At 40.8% G+C, this 17,043-nt stretch overlaps 2 protein-coding genes across 2 annotated transcripts; both read left to right on the top strand.

Moving 5' to 3' along the window:
- Positions 1–24: 24 nt before the first annotated feature.
- LOC116487604 (centromere protein Q-like) lies at positions 25–6,580 on the top strand. Its single transcript, XM_032184642.1, has 9 exons — positions 25–114; positions 416–544; positions 1,846–1,903; positions 2,584–2,698; positions 3,083–3,151; positions 4,662–4,791; positions 5,181–5,300; positions 5,485–5,562; positions 6,006–6,580. Exons 2-9 carry the CDS (start codon positions 419–421, stop codon positions 6,132–6,134), a joined length of 825 nt encoding a protein of 274 aa, XP_032040533.1. The 5' UTR covers positions 25–114; positions 416–418; the 3' UTR covers positions 6,135–6,580.
- Positions 6,581–10,067: 3,487 nt separating this feature from the next.
- On the top strand, positions 10,068–14,207 carry GLYATL3 (glycine-N-acyltransferase like 3). Its single transcript, XM_032184502.1, has 5 exons — positions 10,068–10,145; positions 10,610–10,729; positions 11,680–11,800; positions 12,782–12,908; positions 13,784–14,207. Exons 1-5 carry the CDS (start codon positions 10,068–10,070, stop codon positions 14,205–14,207), a joined length of 870 nt encoding a protein of 289 aa, XP_032040393.1.
- Positions 14,208–17,043: the final 2,836 nt, after the last annotated feature.

The raw sequence follows: 17,043 nt of genomic DNA, 5'->3' as shown, positions 1-17,043 counted from the left end.
CCCTCCCCTCTTCGCTATGCGCATGCCGTCGGTTGCGCGGGTAAAACGAGTCGGTAAAGGCTCGTCGCTGGGAGGCGGAGCTGGTGGGAGCCGTGAGGAGGCGACAGCGGCGGGGTGAGTCTGTGCGCGGGGAGTTGTTGTGGGGGCTGCCGCTGTGTTGGCCGCTAGGAGCAGGGGGTTGGGGGAAGGCCGTGTTGGTTGTAAGGACTACAACTCCCAGCAGGCTTTTCGGCCGGAGCGCCTGTTGCGCTGTTGGGGCTCGCCGCGTTGCATGCTGGGAGTTGTAGTGCGCTACATGCATCCTGTATACATGTATCCTGGCATTTCTTTCCTTTTGCTTGTTAACGTGCACTTTGTATCGGATGGATTATAATTGCTGGGTTCTTTGTTTCCTCCTTTGCTGTTTGGTTTACAGACAATGAAACATCACCCTGCATCTTCCAGTAAAAGGGGGGAGATTGCTAATGAGGGAACAGCAAGAAAACCTACCAGCAAAAAAAAGGAAACGGGTGGAGAAAAAAGAAAACGAGCTCAAAAAAGAAAGGTAATCATTCTTCTGGGCCAAATAAGTTAAAAAATAACCCATGAAAGAAAGATGAACATTTACCCATTTTTCTGCTGGATTTTGTATATTTCATACCTTTCATTAAAGGCAGTCCTCTTGAAGAAACGTCCAGTGTGGACAGTTCCTTTGAGACCATTGTGGTTTAACCTTGGTAGGCAGCTCAGCCACACACAGCTGCTTGCTCATTCCCCCACAGTGGGATGGGGATGATATAAAGGTGAAAACAGGAAAACTTGTGAGTTGAGATAAATATAGGGTAAAAGGTAAAGCAAAAGCTAAGCACCCAAACAAAGCAAAATAAGGAATTCACTCACAGCTTCCCATTGGCCAGCAGATGTTGAGCTGTTTCCAGGACAGCTCCATCATGCATAAGAGTTTCTTGGTAAGACAAATGCCATACCCTCACGCACCCCATCTTATTTCCCCCAGCTATTACTGCTGAGCATAATGTCATGTGGTATGGATTACCTATTTGGTCAGCTGGAGTCATCTGTCCTGGCTGTGTCCCCTCCCAGCCTCTTGCGTACCCCCAGCCTTGCTGGCAGGGCAGTGTGAGAAGAAGAAAAAGCATTGGTGCTGTGTAACCAGTCTTCAAGAACAGCTAAAACCCAGTGTTATCTGCAATGTCTCGGTCACAAATTTAAAATATGGTGCTATATAAGCTGCTGGGAAGAAAACTAACACTGTCCCAGCCAAAACCATAATACAGCCCCCCTGCCATAACTAGGAACTGTGGAAACCAGGGAGCAGGTGTGTGCTACCATGTGTTTGGTCAACAGAGGGAAGTGTTACCTGATGGCTAACAAGAAGACAAGCTGGCTGTAGTTTTGAAGCCCTGCATAGCCTCTATTTGAACAGAGTGATGAAATCTAAGTTCCTTTGGCTTGGGTGACATTTTTTCAGTCCTGGAAACTATTCTCTCCATATCTCAGGATTGGCCTGGGCCGCTTACTGTTGGAAAGAGTTTGCTTAACAGCTTACCATATGAGCAGTGTGAGCTCAGTGCTCGCTAGGCAAACATCTTGTGTATTTTTTATTTCATGGCCTATTCTTGGAATGGGAGAAACTAAGAAGAAGGAATCACTTTCCTTAACCTGCTTGAGATGAATTACAGTGTCACAGTTCAGAAAGCCTTTTCTGTAGTCAATAGTAGCAGCTGAATGTCAAGCGTTGAAGTGCTTTCACATGCTTTTTATGGTGGGTTAATGCTAGTAAATAAATGGTTGCACAGCAGAGAATGTCTCAAAATTGCAACATTTGTAGTAAATCTTTCTTTTCAGGGAGACACTCAGACAGTCAAAAGGAAAAATAACGAAGATGAAGGTTATTCTCCTGCAGGTAAGATTCTGTTCTTTCCTTATTTTTATCTCTCACAAATAACAGTGCTATCAGTACCTGATATATTGAAACTGTAGATGTCTAAGATACATCACTGAAATGAGTTTCAGGGTTTTCTTTCTGAACAGTAACAGTTCGTATTTGTAGTACGGTCTTAGTATGCATTCATGTTATACGTTGTATATGCAGGTATTAATCATACAAACAAAAGTATAAATCCTGTTCTTCTCACGTGAAGTTCCACTATAACACTTGGGATGTTTTAACTTCTACCTCATGTGTCTTGGTCTGAAGACAGAAGGTTAACAGACCAGACAGACTTATATTGCATCAAATGCAGAAGTGAGGAAAGCCAGAATGAAATTAAAAAAATAAAACGTGAATTTACACAAGTGAGAGAATCAACACAGCAGGGGCCTTGTCTTGTTTGTATCTCCAGCAGTTTTGGAAAAGTATCTGGTTATAATGGAAGCTGCTGTAGAAAAGAACCTTTTATATTTTGTGCTTTTTAAAGAAATTGTCACTTGCAAATAAAAACACCACCTAATATGGATGGATTTGATCTGATGTTTTTGTGAGATGGGAAAAATATGAACCACTGCATCTTCGACTACTGCATGACTGAGTTGTAACAAAGCTGCTTCAACAAATTGTATCTTTTCCTTTCTTTGTGTTCTCAGGTGAAAGAGGCCATTCAAAAAAAGTGAAGCTAACCAGTGCTAAAACAGAATCTTGGCAGACTCTCTCAGAGAGCAGCAGGAAGTTTCTGGAAAGTGTAATGGACTCAGGAATACTGTAAGTGCCAAATATCCTGGTGCTTCTGTTCTTTATTCCCCAGGAAATAAAGTAAAAATCATGACATTGCCCAAGTCAGAAAAGCTGACTCAGTGCTCGAGGCACAGTCTCACCAGTGCTGAGCATAGAGGAGCAATTGCTTCCTGCACTGTTTCTGATGCAGGTCAGGATGTCATTCTGGGCACGTTGCTGGCTCATGTTCAGCTGGCTGTTGACCAGTACCCACAAGTCCTTTTCTTTTGAAGAATGTGTGATATAACTTTGTGTGAAACTGGAAACTTTCAGCTAGAGAAGTTCTGACTATGTTTACTTGACTTGATGTCTTCTGTGCTTGCGGGTTTTCTGATTTAAAAAAAAAAAACTTTGCCTTTATTTTCTTTCTAGATCTATTTTGTGCCAACAAAGTGGGAAAAAAGGAGATGTTCAGAAACACCTGAACTTGTTGAAAGAGAGGTAAGAAATCATAATTTGGAGAGAAAAGGGAATTTGGTTTACCCAGTTGTTCTGTGCCATAGTTGGAGGATTGCTCCTGGGAGCATCACACTTAGGAAAACTTGGAAGGGAAATTGGATGCAAAGTCAAAGAGGGAGATATTTTGACAGTGGACAAGCAAGTGTTGTTGAAAGTATCCAGACCCATTTTAGCTACTTCTACAGAAGTAGCAGGACTAAGGAGGATTAAGATTCTTAACAGCTCCTTTAATAAGCTTTATACTTACTTAGTAGGGTTTACGTTTGTTGGCAGCTATTTTGTTATCATCGTTTTATGATAGAGGCAGGAGCAGTGAGCTAAATTTTCTTAACATGGAGGTGCTTGAGCGGGTCCAGAGAAGGGCGACGAAGCTGGTGAGGGGCCTGGAGAACAAGTCCTATGAGGAGCGGCTGAGGGAGCTGGGCTTGTTCAGCCTGGAGAAAAGGAGGCTCAGGGGTGACCTTACCGCTCTCTAGAGATACCTTAAAGGAGGCTGTAGCGTGGTGGGGGTTGGCCTGTTCTCCCATGTGCCTGGTGACAGGACGAGGGGGAATGGGCTAAAGTTGCGCCAGGGGAGTTTTAGGTTAGATGTTAGGAAGAACTTCTTTACTGAAAGGGTTGTTGGACACTGGAACAGGCTGCCCAGAGAAGTGGTGGAGTCACCATCCCTGGAAGTCTTTAAAAGATGTTTAGACGTAGAGCTTAGGGATATGGTTTAGTGGGGATTGTTAGCGTTAGGTAGAGGTTGGACTCGATGATCTTGAGGTCTCTTCCAACCTAGAAATTCTGTGATTCTGTGATTCTGTGAAATTCTAATTCATTTTGTGATTGTTAAAGTTAATTCAAAGAGAAGTCAAAGGGAAAAAAAAATGTAGGCCATAGCTTGGAGTCTTTTTATGTCACTAAGGGAACGATTGTTTGTGGCTGAGAATTTTGGTGTCCGTATGGGTTGGTATACCATACCCTTATCAACAGTGGGCCTAAACCTGTATGCTGCTTTCTTTGGTCTTCCAGTATATCAAGATGTGAACACAAGCAGCTAGTTTTTTGTAACTTGTTTTCTTTTTTTATGCTTCATTTGTGATGTGTCCAGTCTGATTTCTGAGTTGCCGAACTCCTCCTGCACCTCCATATCAAATGTGTGTAGACTGTGACAGTTTGATGTATATAACAAGAAGATACTTGGACTTTAGCAAAGTATTTGACATTGTTTCCTACAGTAAACAACTGACAGGCCCGTAATTCCCTGGATCCTCCTTCTTGCGCTTTTTGTAGACAGGCATCATGTTTGCTAACCTTCAATTAGTGAATTTTGGAATTCCATATTGGAAAAGAAACTGGGACAGCTTTTCTTCCTGTCTTGATACTTTTACCTCACTGACAACAATTGGTTAAACTGAGTTTAGTTTCTCCCCAGATAATTCATTAGTATTTTTTTTTTTTTTTCCTGAAGAACTGCAAACAAGTCATGCTTGCTTTGTCTTTTATAAAGGATGCTGAGACTTTTCAAGACCTTAAAGGTGCCCCCAGGGAAGCTGGGTGAGCTGAAGAATATCCTGAGCCTTCAGCTGGCAGAGAAACAAATGCTTGAGGCAAATGAAGAGACTTTGATACAACTGCAGGTATGAAAGACATGGAAAGGAAGAAAATAGGTGTTGTGATGCTGCTCCTCAGTGCATTGTAACTTTTTATTAGAAGGACTGCTGGCTATGCCTGTACTTTTGTGGAAGAGTAGTCCAGTGTTTACCATCATCCACTTTAGCTACAGAGCAGAGTATTTTTTTTTCTTTTTTTCAGTGACTTGGCTGATGCTGTGGAGAAGAGACACTAAGCTCTCAATGCGTCCTAAAGTACTATCAGGAGATGGAACCGATGTTAATTCTTTAAGTTAATTTTGTGTATTTCTTGTTATGTTTTTTTTCCATTCTTCAGGACTGTTTGTGTAGGCACACAAAAGACTCATGATTTCTAAAGCAGGTTTTGTTCTGTATTTGTTTATATTTTATCTTAGGAAGAAATAACTGAAGCCGAGCGATCAGCAGAACACATTGAAGGAACTATAAATAGACTGCAGAACAAAATCCAGACGCTCAAGAGACAGTTAGAGGAAGATGAAAAAAAGGCCCAGAAGGTATTGGCACTAGGTCTTGCTGCATTCCTCGAAGGAGAAGGTGCTTCAAGAGCTAGTACACATGAGCTGTTTCTGCAGAGAGTGTTGTATAAAGAAGGACTCATCTGCCTTTGAGAATGTCTTTTCATTTTTTCAACTTCAGTTGCAAACTGAAAGTTCAGCTTTATTTATTTTTTCTTTCTAGGTGTTCCAGGAAGGTGGCACTGGGGCACTCCGCCTTCCAGAACTCCCCAAGCGCAGTTTACAGGCACCCACTTTGCAGGTGAGCATGGAATGTGTTTTCAGAGGCAGCTTGATGATGATAAGCAAGACAACAGAAAGTCCTTTTATTACTTAAACAGTGTCAGAGAGGGCAATTTATCTGAAAGTTTTTCCTTTTTTTTTTTTTCCCTCTCTTCATTCAGGGCTATATAATGAGCTTGTGTTTTAAAAACAGAACAAAACCCTAGAAAACATGCCACTTAAAGAAACACTTGTCTTTTCTTATGAGCCCTATGGTCCCAGAGAGTACATAATCATTTCTGAATTATATCTCTGTAACTCTGATAGAATGAAACAGAGTTCCTTCTGTGCCTTTAAATATCTTATTTTTAACTGAATCGAAATACAGTTAGTCTGCATGAATGTCTGATGAAGTGAAACTCCTGTTGGACTCAATATAATCATTTTTTTAATTTATGTTGTCTTTTATTTCTTTCCTTTTAGGAAGAAATTTTGAAGATAACAAATCAGAAGGGCCTTCTAAAGGATATGAATACTATTCAGCAGTCAGCTGATATGAAGAACATGTTAACCCTCATTGAAAAGATACATGAGAAGGTGGACTTCCTTTAAGAGACCAAAATCTATGGTGTCTCCTTTTGAAGCAAAATGATGTATGCCGGTGTACTCAGTAGAGCAGTGGGATGCTGATCACAGAAATGGCACTTTGTTCCTAATGGCTTTACTGTTTTGACCGCTGAACATAAATCTGTATCTACATTCTGGGATTCTAATGATATAAGTGATCAATAATCAATATTGGTCAAGAAACGTATTTATCTTTCTGACCTGTGATGGCTTCTAATATTGATATATACTGCCTTAGGAGAAGGGAGGGAGGTGGAACTTGAGTTTTATCTGTGTATTTTTATGTAGTAAGGTAACCCATTATAGTTTGACTTTTATATTGCATCTGTAAATTGGTGAAAGCAGAACCTGTTAAACTAACATTCATTTTGTAGTTAAATCCTCTTTAAATCTGAAGCATATAATAAAAGTGTTTAGTGCTCAGTTGCAAATCTCTTTTTCAACTTTCACATCTTTTTAATAAATAATAATTTTAAAAAAAAAGAAATGCAGGAGATTTATTTCTATATTTTTGTATTCACTGCTTCTCAAAAGACATTCAAATGTTGTTTATCCAGGTCATTGGGGAAAGTGGATAAGAACATTACAGAGCCAAGTTCTAATCTCCAAGTTGAGAACTTGTCTCATATTTCATTAGTTGCCAGATATTCTGCAGCTTTAGAGAAAGAAAATGAAGTCAAAGATCTTTTCCCTGTGCACTTTCATGTCCTGTATTTTTCCAAGGTAGAGTTTCTCCATTACACAATGCAGTTATGCAGTGCTTTCTCTTGCCGGCTTGTCAGCTGGATTGCCAGCAGTGCTCTTTCCACTGACTCGCCACATAAACTCTTGGTTCTTCTGCTTACAAGCAACTGACCTGATACTCTTAATGAAACGTGGTAATTATCTCCATTCTCCTATGAGAGATTAAAAGCCTCTCTAGTTGTTCTGTGTAGAAGGAATACCAGACTAAGTACTTGCTTGCTTTATACTTAATCACAAGATAAATATTTCTCAATACCTAATCTGCTTTTTAAATTTTGGATCACTCTACTAGGGGAGGATTTACAGACATAACCACTACCTCCAACTAATTTAATTCAGATTAGGAGCTAATGATTTTTTTTTTTCCGTATGCCAGCTATCTTAATTTTTGTGAAATGAAGATGTGCCCCTCCTTACAGTAAGGTTATCTACTTGTGAGCAATTTATTATGAGAATTTTGCACTTCATAAGCCACGTTGCTATAACTCTGTGAACACTTTTAAAATTATTATTATTTGCTTGGCACTGGGTGATTTACGGCTGACTGACAATGGATGTTGCTACCTTGGGGCTGTTGTGCATACATAAATAGGTCTAAGTTAAACAGGAGCATAAAATCTGATTTTTAGGAGGCTTAGCTCAAATAATTGATGGCGGATACCCCTGGGCAGAGTTGCAGAATGATCAGTTTAGTTCCTGGCTTGGATTGATGACCCTTGTCATAGAACAGTTCCCCCACTGATGAGTGGGCATGTAGCTGTGAACCTGTGTGAGAGTGGAGGGCTGACCACTCTGGGCTGTGATCCCTTTAGTAGGATGTGCAAGGAGCAACAAAATGGTATCATGACAAAACACCGAAAGTGTTGTTTTGTGAAAGCTTCAACTCTGGGGCAGAGCAAGGTCTCGGAGAGACACAAACGGAGGACTGGAGCCAGCTGAAGACCTGTGCCAGGAGCTCTGCTGTGCGTGAAAATGTGGGAAGGTGATTTGTGGAGTTGGGATTGGTTTAACGATATGGTTAGATGTGTTTGCATGGTGTTTTATTGCAAACTGTGTGTAAGATACTACACATTTTAGCATGCGTGTTTCTCCTCGTGTCCCTGATTCAGGAGGGCTGTCATGGAAATGTCTAAACTTTTTGTACAAACTGTAAATCTACCCTTGAGTCCAGTTTCCTACTTGCTTGCGGAACATCCTGAGTCACTTTTGTGACACCTGGAAACTTCTGAAACTTCAATTTCTCAAACCTTGGCTTCAGGTAAGTTACAAACCTCAGATTTCTTAAGATTTAGCAGGTATATCAATCCATATCTCATATTAATACCGTCTTGTGCTCAAGTAAAGCATCTTTCTGCATGAGCTGTCCCATGACACTTTCATGTTCCTTATTCTATAGACTCTTCTATACCTTGTGATATAAGTTATCAAGTCCTAATCAAAATGGCAACGTGGGTTAGCATCATCAAACTGAACTGAGGAATGAACAAAATGTCAGGGTAAATGAGTGCTGCCTCAAATGATGCCTGGGGCTGTGTAACTAGGTTGATTCTTCTCTCTGGCAAAACACATCTCTGTTTAGCTCAGGTTCTTAATTCCCTTATGGTATGAAATTTAGCACACAGAATGAGAAATGACCACTTTAATTTCACTACCACTGAGAATGGTAATTATGCGTATATGCAAGGCAGATCATTCATTGTTATCAGCACAAAGATTAAATGTCTTAATGAAAAAAAAAAAGAAAAAAAAAAGAAAAAAGTGTTCTTGCTGGATCCTATAAAACCACAGAACGGCTGAGGTCAGAAGGGATCTCTGGAGGTCATCTGGTTCAGCCCTCCCTGCTCAAATACTCTTGCGCAAGCCTTTTAATACTTCATTAACTACGCTTACAGGTGTAGCTGGTTCTGGTTTTTATTTCCATGCTTCTCAAAGGAAAGAGAGAATCAAGCTTTTGGATAAAGAAAATTGTATTTTAGAGTTTTAAGACTGTTCAATGATGCTGTCTTTCCCCATGCAGAAGCAGCAACAAAGTAAATGAATTTTACTGTCTCCTAACTTCAAGCTTATTATTGCAATTTAGAAGGACGAGCTACAAGACTGAAAGGTACGTGATCAAGTGGTCTATCTGTGCAATATTTATTTCCAATCTGAACGTATTTCCAGCCACAGAGCTGTAGGAACTGTCCTTATGTAAATGTAGCCATGTACTCAAACACATGCCAGTTCTGCTTTTAGGTATAGCATGTACTGACACAGCACTGTTATGACACAGAGGGAAATTTTCCTTTCATTATGATGAGAAGATGTGAGTGTGAGCATAAGAAAAGCAGATATGCACATGTGATCAGAGAATGGGCTACTTTTTTCTTTTTTTGTGTTTGGTGAAAGAAGACAAGGAGCAAAGAGAGATTGATGCAGCATAGGGAGATGCTTTTTAGATGAGTTGAAACACATTTAAGAGGTAGAAAAGAGGATAAAGGATGTGGTACTTCTGGAAAGCCTTAAGATTTTAACTCTTTTCTTGGACTCTTACTTTTTTTTTTTTTTTTTTTTTTTTTTGCTTCTCTCTCTCTCTCTCTTTTACAGGCTGTAGCTATGTTGTTTTGTATGGGTTAGTTTGGGTTCCCAGCAAAACTGGAAAGAAAGAAAATGACCAAGGCAAGGCAGCTGTTTCCCACGTAGGATTTGTGGCTGTCATTCTCACAATATCTCCTGATGAACTGTCCCAAATCACAGCCTAAAATGTTGAAGGCTGAATCAACATGCTACTCATTACTAGTAGCTAGTAAGATAGTTCAGTTATACCTAGGCTTAAAAAATTGGTGGTAAGTGGTGGTAAGGATTCCCTCCTCTCTCACCTCCCTGTGTTTTTGGTGTCAGACATATGAGAAAGACTTCTTTGTGAATTTATCTATAACTGACCTGGCAGATGTTGCACAAAAGCTGGTGCTGGATAATAAATTAAGCCTGAGATTTTCTGACTCCAGCTTCTGTGAAACACCATCCCATCTTGCTTTTCTCTTTACATCCATCTTCTGAAGAAACAAGGGACTTGTGGGAGCTATCTCATTTTATGAAATTAGCAGGTATGAAATTACTTGTTACCTAACACTGCTGCTTTTCTGAGTGACTCTTACACCTCGTGTGTGTTTTTCAGGAAGGTTTGTAAGGAAGATGTTGGTGCTCAACTGCTCCACAAAGCTGCAGAAGCTGGAGAAAATGTTAAGGTGGAGTTTTCCTGTGTCCCTCAAGGTAACACAGCACAGACCTGTTCTTTTCTGTGGTACTTCCATCAGCACATTGGGACATTTATCTGGGAATCAATATTCTGGGGAGAAGGTTGTGTTTCTTCTGGTCTGACTGATAACTGCTGTTTATATGACTACATCCGAGATATCCATGTGGCCCTGCTTACTGAACTAAATCTATGTATTTAAGAAAAGAAAGGAAGAAGCAAACCTGTCCCTCCAAATCTCCAATCTCCCAGTCTCCAATTCCCTGCAGAGTAATTAAGGTTGCCATAGTTACACAATGATTTATCTTCATGATAGATAATGTCTGATGTGAATGTGTCAATCTATGTGATAAATGTGTGTATATGAAAATCTAAAGGTGTGCTTTCAGCTCTGTGTTGCTGGTACGTTCCGCAGTTTATAACACAGGTGCCACGAGTGCGTCTCACGCTGTCTTACTTCTCTTGGATCTTCATCCTACAGGTTTATGGAGCTGTGATGAACATCAACAGAGGAAACCCGTTCAGGAAGGAGGTGGTGGTAGATTCATGGCCAGACTTCAAAGCTGTTATCACCCGTCCCCAAAGGCAGGTACATATGCATGTTATTAGCTTTGTTTCTGAGAGCTTTGTGAATGGGGAGAGCTTTATCTGGGAAGCGTGTAGCCAGAGAGGGTGGTAACCATAAAATGCAGGTAGGTGCAAGAGCAAAGCCCACTCCAGGGAGTGCTGCTCTTTCCTGAAGCAAGCTGACTAGTGACTATAGCCTAACCTAACTTACCTGTGAAATACATGCTCTAAGTAATTGTAAGCATCCTGATCACACTGACTGCAGAATAACTTGCACAGCTTATGCAGGGACATATTTTACCTGCACTCATGGCACTTGACTGAGCCTTATCAGGAGACAGGCTCCTGTTGGTGTGGTTTCGCATCAGGTACTATGAGTGCTGCCTGTGCTAGATCCTTGGCATGCTGTTTGGGACAGCCAGTGCTCCTAGGCCAGCAGTGCAGGAGTCAGCACAGGACAATGACGATCCCCAGGTTTGGATGTTGTTGCCATCCTGTTCTGGAGACTGAGAGGATTTAACAGTATTGACGTGCACTGACTGTGCTATTTCAACTCAGGACAGAGAACAGGCATTGCTGCTATTTTGTTTACCAGAACATGTGCAGTCTAAACATGTTGACGATGGTGACCAAAATAAGACGATATGGGTTCGGGGACAACTGGTAGAAAAGGTGGGTTTTGAACAATGAATTCAGCAAGAGCTTCAAGAAACTGCCACCAGGCCTAGGTTATTGTGCCTTGGTTATATGAAGGTTTACTTCCATTGCTGCTTTCTGCTACTTTTGACACTATGGAGAGCAATAGATGTTTCTATTACTGAAACCACCAAGGAAGATGTCCTATTAAAATCCACTGTGAAGCTCCAACCATTGATGGATCTCCGGGGTTACCTTTCAGTGAGTTTTGATTCCAGTGTGAAAGGTTAATTCTGTATTTTTTCTTTTTTAAAGTTTAATTCTGTATTTTTTTCTCCCCATAATAAGACAGATGACCTTGACCATTATACTAACGCACATGCAGTTTTCTACAAGGAGCCACAGGCTTACCAGGAGCTACTGGAAAACACAAATGCCATCAACTGGGAACACATTTTTCAGATTCAAGGTATAGTCCTTACTTGGTTTAAAGGAAACAGAATAGATGAACTTGTTGGTTTAAAAAGTCTTAATGGAGTGTGGATCCTGCCATTCTGCTCTGCATAAAGGTGTTTTGTACTTATACAAAACACAAGTTCTAAGGTATTGCTTTTGTAGGATTTTTGTTTGTTTGTTTGTGTTACTGCTCAGACTGAGCTGAGCAGTAGTTAATGTGGTAATTAGAAGTCTAATGAGAGCCTGTGCTTGGAAGTTGAATGCAGACACCGCTGCCTGCTGAGGCCTCACCTTGGGCACTTAGTGCGGTGTTGGGCGGCACAATCTCAAAAGGGCATAAAACTATTAGAGAGTGTCCAAAGGAAAGAGACAAAGATAGTGAATGGCCTAGAGGCGAAGGCGTGTGAGGAGCGGCTGAGGTCCCTTGGTTTGTTCAGCCCAGAGCAGAGCAGGCCGAGGGGAGGCCTCATGGCGGCCTGCAGCTCCCTCACGAGGGGAGCGGAGGGGCAGGCGCTGAGCTCTGCTCTCTGGGGACAGCGACAGGACCCGAGGGGATGGCATGGAGCTGGGCAGGGCAGGGTCAGGCTGGGGGTTAGGGAAAGGTTCTGCACCCAGAGGTGGTCGGGCACTGGGACAGGCTCCCCAGGGCGGTGGTCACAGCACCGAGCCTGCTGGAGTTCAAGAAGCACTGGGACAATGCTCTCAGACATAGGGTTTTGGGTGGTCCTGTGTGGAGCTGGGAGCTGGATTCAATTATTTTTGTGTGTTCCTTCTGGCTCAGGATATTGTATGAGTCTACAATAATGTATTTCTTTAGAATATATTTATTATGTATTACACACACACACATATACATGTATATATTTGAGTGTATTCTATAATTTTGGAGATCTCAGGTACCTGGCTAGTTTTGTAAAAAGTGTAATAGTGGACTTTATTAAAAATATATATATATATATTTTAAGTACCTCAGTGTTCATCTTTGTAAACCCAGGGCTCCAGGACGGAATCTGTGGAATATCCAGAGCTGTTGCTTTATCTAAGCAGGTAGATGTGAAAACATCCTCCTTCCGGATGGTAATCCACTCAGACCCAGACATGCTGCCAGACGTCAAACTTCAGTATGTCTAAGGACACCATATCATTTATCAATGTCATTACAATATATTTATAGAAAGTATATTTACATAACAAATAATAGGAAGACTGCTAGGCTTTCTCTTTGACTGGGTTAAAAATCTGACTGAGGAATTACTTGCTAAGGAAATAATTAGAAACTTAAAACTGACTGATGTCATTCTTTAACATCTATCACTTTTGCAGTTTTATATTTCAGAATAGTCCCCATCCCTTCGTCTCTGGATGTATATATGAGCTCCACAGGCCTCCTTTCCTGTGTCATTTCCTGTGCTCCTTAGATTTGGCAGATAGATCTGGAATTTCCAAAAAATTTGTTTTTCACAAGAGTGCTTTACACAACTGCTTGAAACTTTCTAAGTTTTCTACATTTCTTCTGCCAGTGAGATTTGTCTGACATCAGAGCAGAAGAGCAGGGGAACTGAAGGCTCCGTTATTTCCTGGGATAAATGTATAAGTAGTGGATTCAAAATCCAGAGAGACTCTGTGGGTCTTGGAAGATGAGAGATTGGAAATCAAATCCTTTCCACTCCTCTGTGCCAGCTATATGACGCTGGGGCTACTTGTCTTCCTTAACAATGTTCACCTTTTCTGTAAGGAATAGGGCATCTCTAGAATCTCTAGAATGTGTTGTGTGGATTCAGGAGTCTGTATAAACAAAGACCTAAAATGGAGCATCCTTCCTCTCTACAGTTATTCACAAAACTCCAGCCTAATGAGCTCAGGTCTCTGAGTCCCCTTTCTAATATAGATCTGGAAGCCCATTCAGCTGGAAAAAGTGGTTTTAAACCTAGTGTAGTATTTTGGGGAGTGTGAGGCACATTTTTTTTTTCCTAATCTATTTTCTGTACTCTCTTAGGATGAATCCTAAATTCACCCTGGCTTACCTGGACATCTCCCATTCCAGCCTGCTCAACAAAACCTGGTCGAGAGGAGGCAATCCGAGGTGTGAGAAGTACCTTGCTAACCTCATTTGCTCCTTCCCCAGTGCCTGTGTCTTAGATGACAAGGGGTATCCCCTCTCCTGGAGCCTGACAGACCAGTTTGCCACCATGATTCATAGTTATACTCTTCCAGAGCATCGGAGAAAGGGTTTTAGCAGACTTGTGACTACCACTTTAGCTAAGAAATTACATAGCTGTGGCTTTCCAGTACAAGGTAATGTCCTGGAGGCAAACCTGCCATCTGTATCATTGCTGAAAAGCATGAATGCCCACTTCCTTCCCTGCTCATTTTTCAGAGTGATTCACACACCTTTTCAGTTTCTAACCAAACCTCACTAATAACCAAACCTCACATACTTCTGCATTCAGACAATCTTTTGTGTGCTGCAGGAGCACTTTGGTAGAATTTAATAATCTGGGTGAAATCAAAAATCTTACAGCATGAGCCTAAAACCAAATGTAGTAACCACTTATGACTTCTCTGCTTAGAGGAAACTGCTCATGGAAAATCCAAAAGACTCAGGAGTGGTTGTAAGTTTAAAAATTGTTTTGTAATTAAACTGTAATGGATATTCCTGTTGTACTGCTTCTGACTGAAGAATTAATTATTCCTTCTGTATAACCATTTTCTGGGATATCTGCATCACAATACTTGGATATCTCTAATCCCGTCTGCCTGTCTTGGTATAAGTCCTCAAGCCTTTCCTTTCCCTATGATGGCCTAAGAGAAATTAATATGTGAAATTAAGAAGCAGGGAAATTTACAAGGAGAAGTCTGAACTAAAGAAGGTGTTTTTGTTTGTTTGTTTGTTTTTTGTTTGTTTGTTTGTTTGCTTTTTCTTTTTTTTTTTTTTTTTTCCTGTCCTTTAGAGAGACAAGTCTGTCTTCTTTCTCTTGTTTTTGTCAAGAAATTCATTTTTCTGACCCGTAGCTATTCAAAGATTCATAAGAGAACAACTGGCATGTTGAGAATTTTCTTAAACCAAGTGGATCCTACAATGGCAGGAAAGCTTTTAGCTGTGTGTGTCCTATCCTTCAGTGGTGTGTACTCTGGGCACCCTAGAGCTGGATGAATGCAAAGCATCTCTCTTGACTGAAGTGTCTTAAGTGAGGTGAGGACTAGGAATTAATGTCACTGCTTCAGAATCTGATTTTATTTCCAAATACATCTGAAGACTGAATTCCAGAGGACATTAATAACTTTTAGTATTTCCTTGTATTGTATAAATTACTGTTCTGGGCCACCTCTTCCAGCACCTAGATCTCAGCCTGAGAACTGTACCAAAATCAGATCTCTACTGGGAAACAGGGCAGTGAGAGATTTGTTATACTGCTCTGGCACTCAACTGTGATCTGGAGATAGTCTGTGTTTTCTGTTAAACCACTGTACTTCCAAAACTCTGTTTGGATCCATCTGGATCCAAAGTTGGATTGTATAAAGCCCTGAGGAGCCTGGTCTGGTTTTGTGGCTGACTCTTCTTTGACCTCCTGCAGTCCCTTCCAACTCAAATTATCCTGTGGTCTTGTAAGCAAGTGAATCTACTGGCATTCAAGTTTTGCACCTCAGTTTTGTTGCATTTTGGACTTGAATGGGTGTGACTGGAAGCAGGATGCAACTGTGAAGAGAATGTGTGCCAAAGGTTTCTGCATTCTGGTGAATTTACTGCACATCTCTAGTATTTTGGGGATATCTCTGTGCAAATGTATGTCCAGCACTGCTGGTAAAGTTCCTCTTAGAACTGATATGAGCCAGTCATTAGATACATAATGGGGACTATCAAAATTTAGCAATAGGTTTCAATAGGTTTCTGCTTATCTACTGAACATGAATCTGGTCCAGAATAAAAGGAGTCCTATTTTATTTTGAAAAGGAGATTAACTAAAGCCTGAGGGAGAACCAGTTTTGGCAATCCCTTCTGACAAAGGAGAACAGAAAGGTGAAGTACAGTGGAGTACAGACAAAGGCAGAACAAAGAGTCCAGGTGTTGGAAGGGGACCCTGTAAAGCTGTTCAGATTTATTCATGAATTCAACTGGGGAACAGATCAAAAGAGATGAGAAAGACAAACCATGGGGGAAGGAAGGGAACAAAGATTTTAGGGTTTAGTCTGCTGGAGAAACACGGTCAGGTTTGTCTCTTGACTTGAGAATGAGCCAGGAGCTTCAGGAAAAGGACCTTAGAGAACCAAGCCTATGGAAAGGCTCTGAAGGGACTCAGGAGGAATCTTGGGCTAGTTTGTTATGTTTTCTGCCTATTCTTGTACTAACAGCAAGGGTGCCCTTAGTCCTGTATAAAAGTAATTTGTCAAAGTAAGTGAGTTTCTGTGCTGTGAAGATTTAATGCAGCCAGCACATAACTGGGAGCTGCATCATAGAAAGCAAGAGAGGAAAAAGTGCATTATACACAGATCCAAGGGAAAGCTCGGTACATCCCTTGGTATATTCCCTTGGCATATATATATATGCCTGCAGGTCAGAGAGGGGATAATGCTTAGGCACATCCATGCGCTAATTACAGTGTACCTGACAGAATGGCACTAATGGAAGGCACCTCTTCTTGCTAAATCTTTGTCTGAAGCAGACCTTTTGCATGAGAGATTTTGAAATACCAGCAGTTCCCAGGCTAAAATTATGAGTTTTTCTAAAATGAAAAAAAAAAAAAAAGTGGATTGAGACATTTCATTTTTCTAAAATTCAAATATTTCACTATTATTTTAGCTTTTTTCATTTCATATTGCATTAAATATGATAATGTCGCTTGTATGTGCGGTGCAATTTGAAACAACATGCAGTATATATGAGTCACTCACACACATAGTTTGCAGATATGGTTTCAGAAAACCCAGCTATGACTGTACTTCATCATTTTTTTAAAAACTGAATATTTTTTTTTTGAGCAAAGTCAGAATTCCTGGCAGGAGAGAGCTATTGGCATATAAGAGAATTTCAACAGGATTATAGAAAATTTAGAATTGCAGGAAACCATAGTGTTATGCTAGTGAGCAGGTGCACAGCTGTATATACTTCTGACTCAAAGGCAGATATGGGCTTAAGGCAGCCTAGCATTTTAGGATATTTGAACATACCAATATTATAATTCTTATCTTAAGTTCGGTTAAGTTCTGCCATTTCCTTTGATAGATCCAGGTCTCTACCTCTAGATTCTACCTTGTTCA

The sequence above is a fragment of the Aythya fuligula genome, chromosome 3 (assembly GCF_009819795.1).
Source record: "Aythya fuligula isolate bAytFul2 chromosome 3, bAytFul2.pri, whole genome shotgun sequence".
NCBI lineage: Eukaryota > Metazoa > Chordata > Aves > Anseriformes > Anatidae > Aythya > Aythya fuligula.
The sequence above is the reverse complement of the archived record's forward strand: the minus strand, read 5'-3'. Positions and strand labels throughout refer to the sequence as shown.

Bases quoted from the DNA above. Each gene is read 5' to 3' on its own strand.
- LOC116487604 (XM_032184642.1), top strand. From the start codon at position 419: ATGAAACATCACCCTGCATCTTCCAGTAAAAGGGGGGAGATTGCTAAT. The intron at 545-1,845 runs GTAATCATTCTT...CTTTCTTTTCAG, and splicing joins AACGAGCTCAAAAAAGAAAG to GGAGACACTCAGACAGTCAA. The intron at 3,152-4,661 runs GTAAGAAATCAT...TCTTTTATAAAG, and splicing joins CTGAACTTGTTGAAAGAGAG to GATGCTGAGACTTTTCAAGA.
- GLYATL3 (XM_032184502.1), top strand. From the start codon at position 10,068: ATGTTGGTGCTCAACTGCTCCACAAAGCTGCAGAAGCTGGAGAAAATG. The intron at 10,146-10,609 runs GTAACACAGCAC...TTCATCCTACAG, and splicing joins GTTTTCCTGTGTCCCTCAAG to GTTTATGGAGCTGTGATGAA. The intron at 10,730-11,679 runs GTTATTAGCTTT...CCCCATAATAAG, and splicing joins AAAGGCAGGTACATATGCAT to ACAGATGACCTTGACCATTA.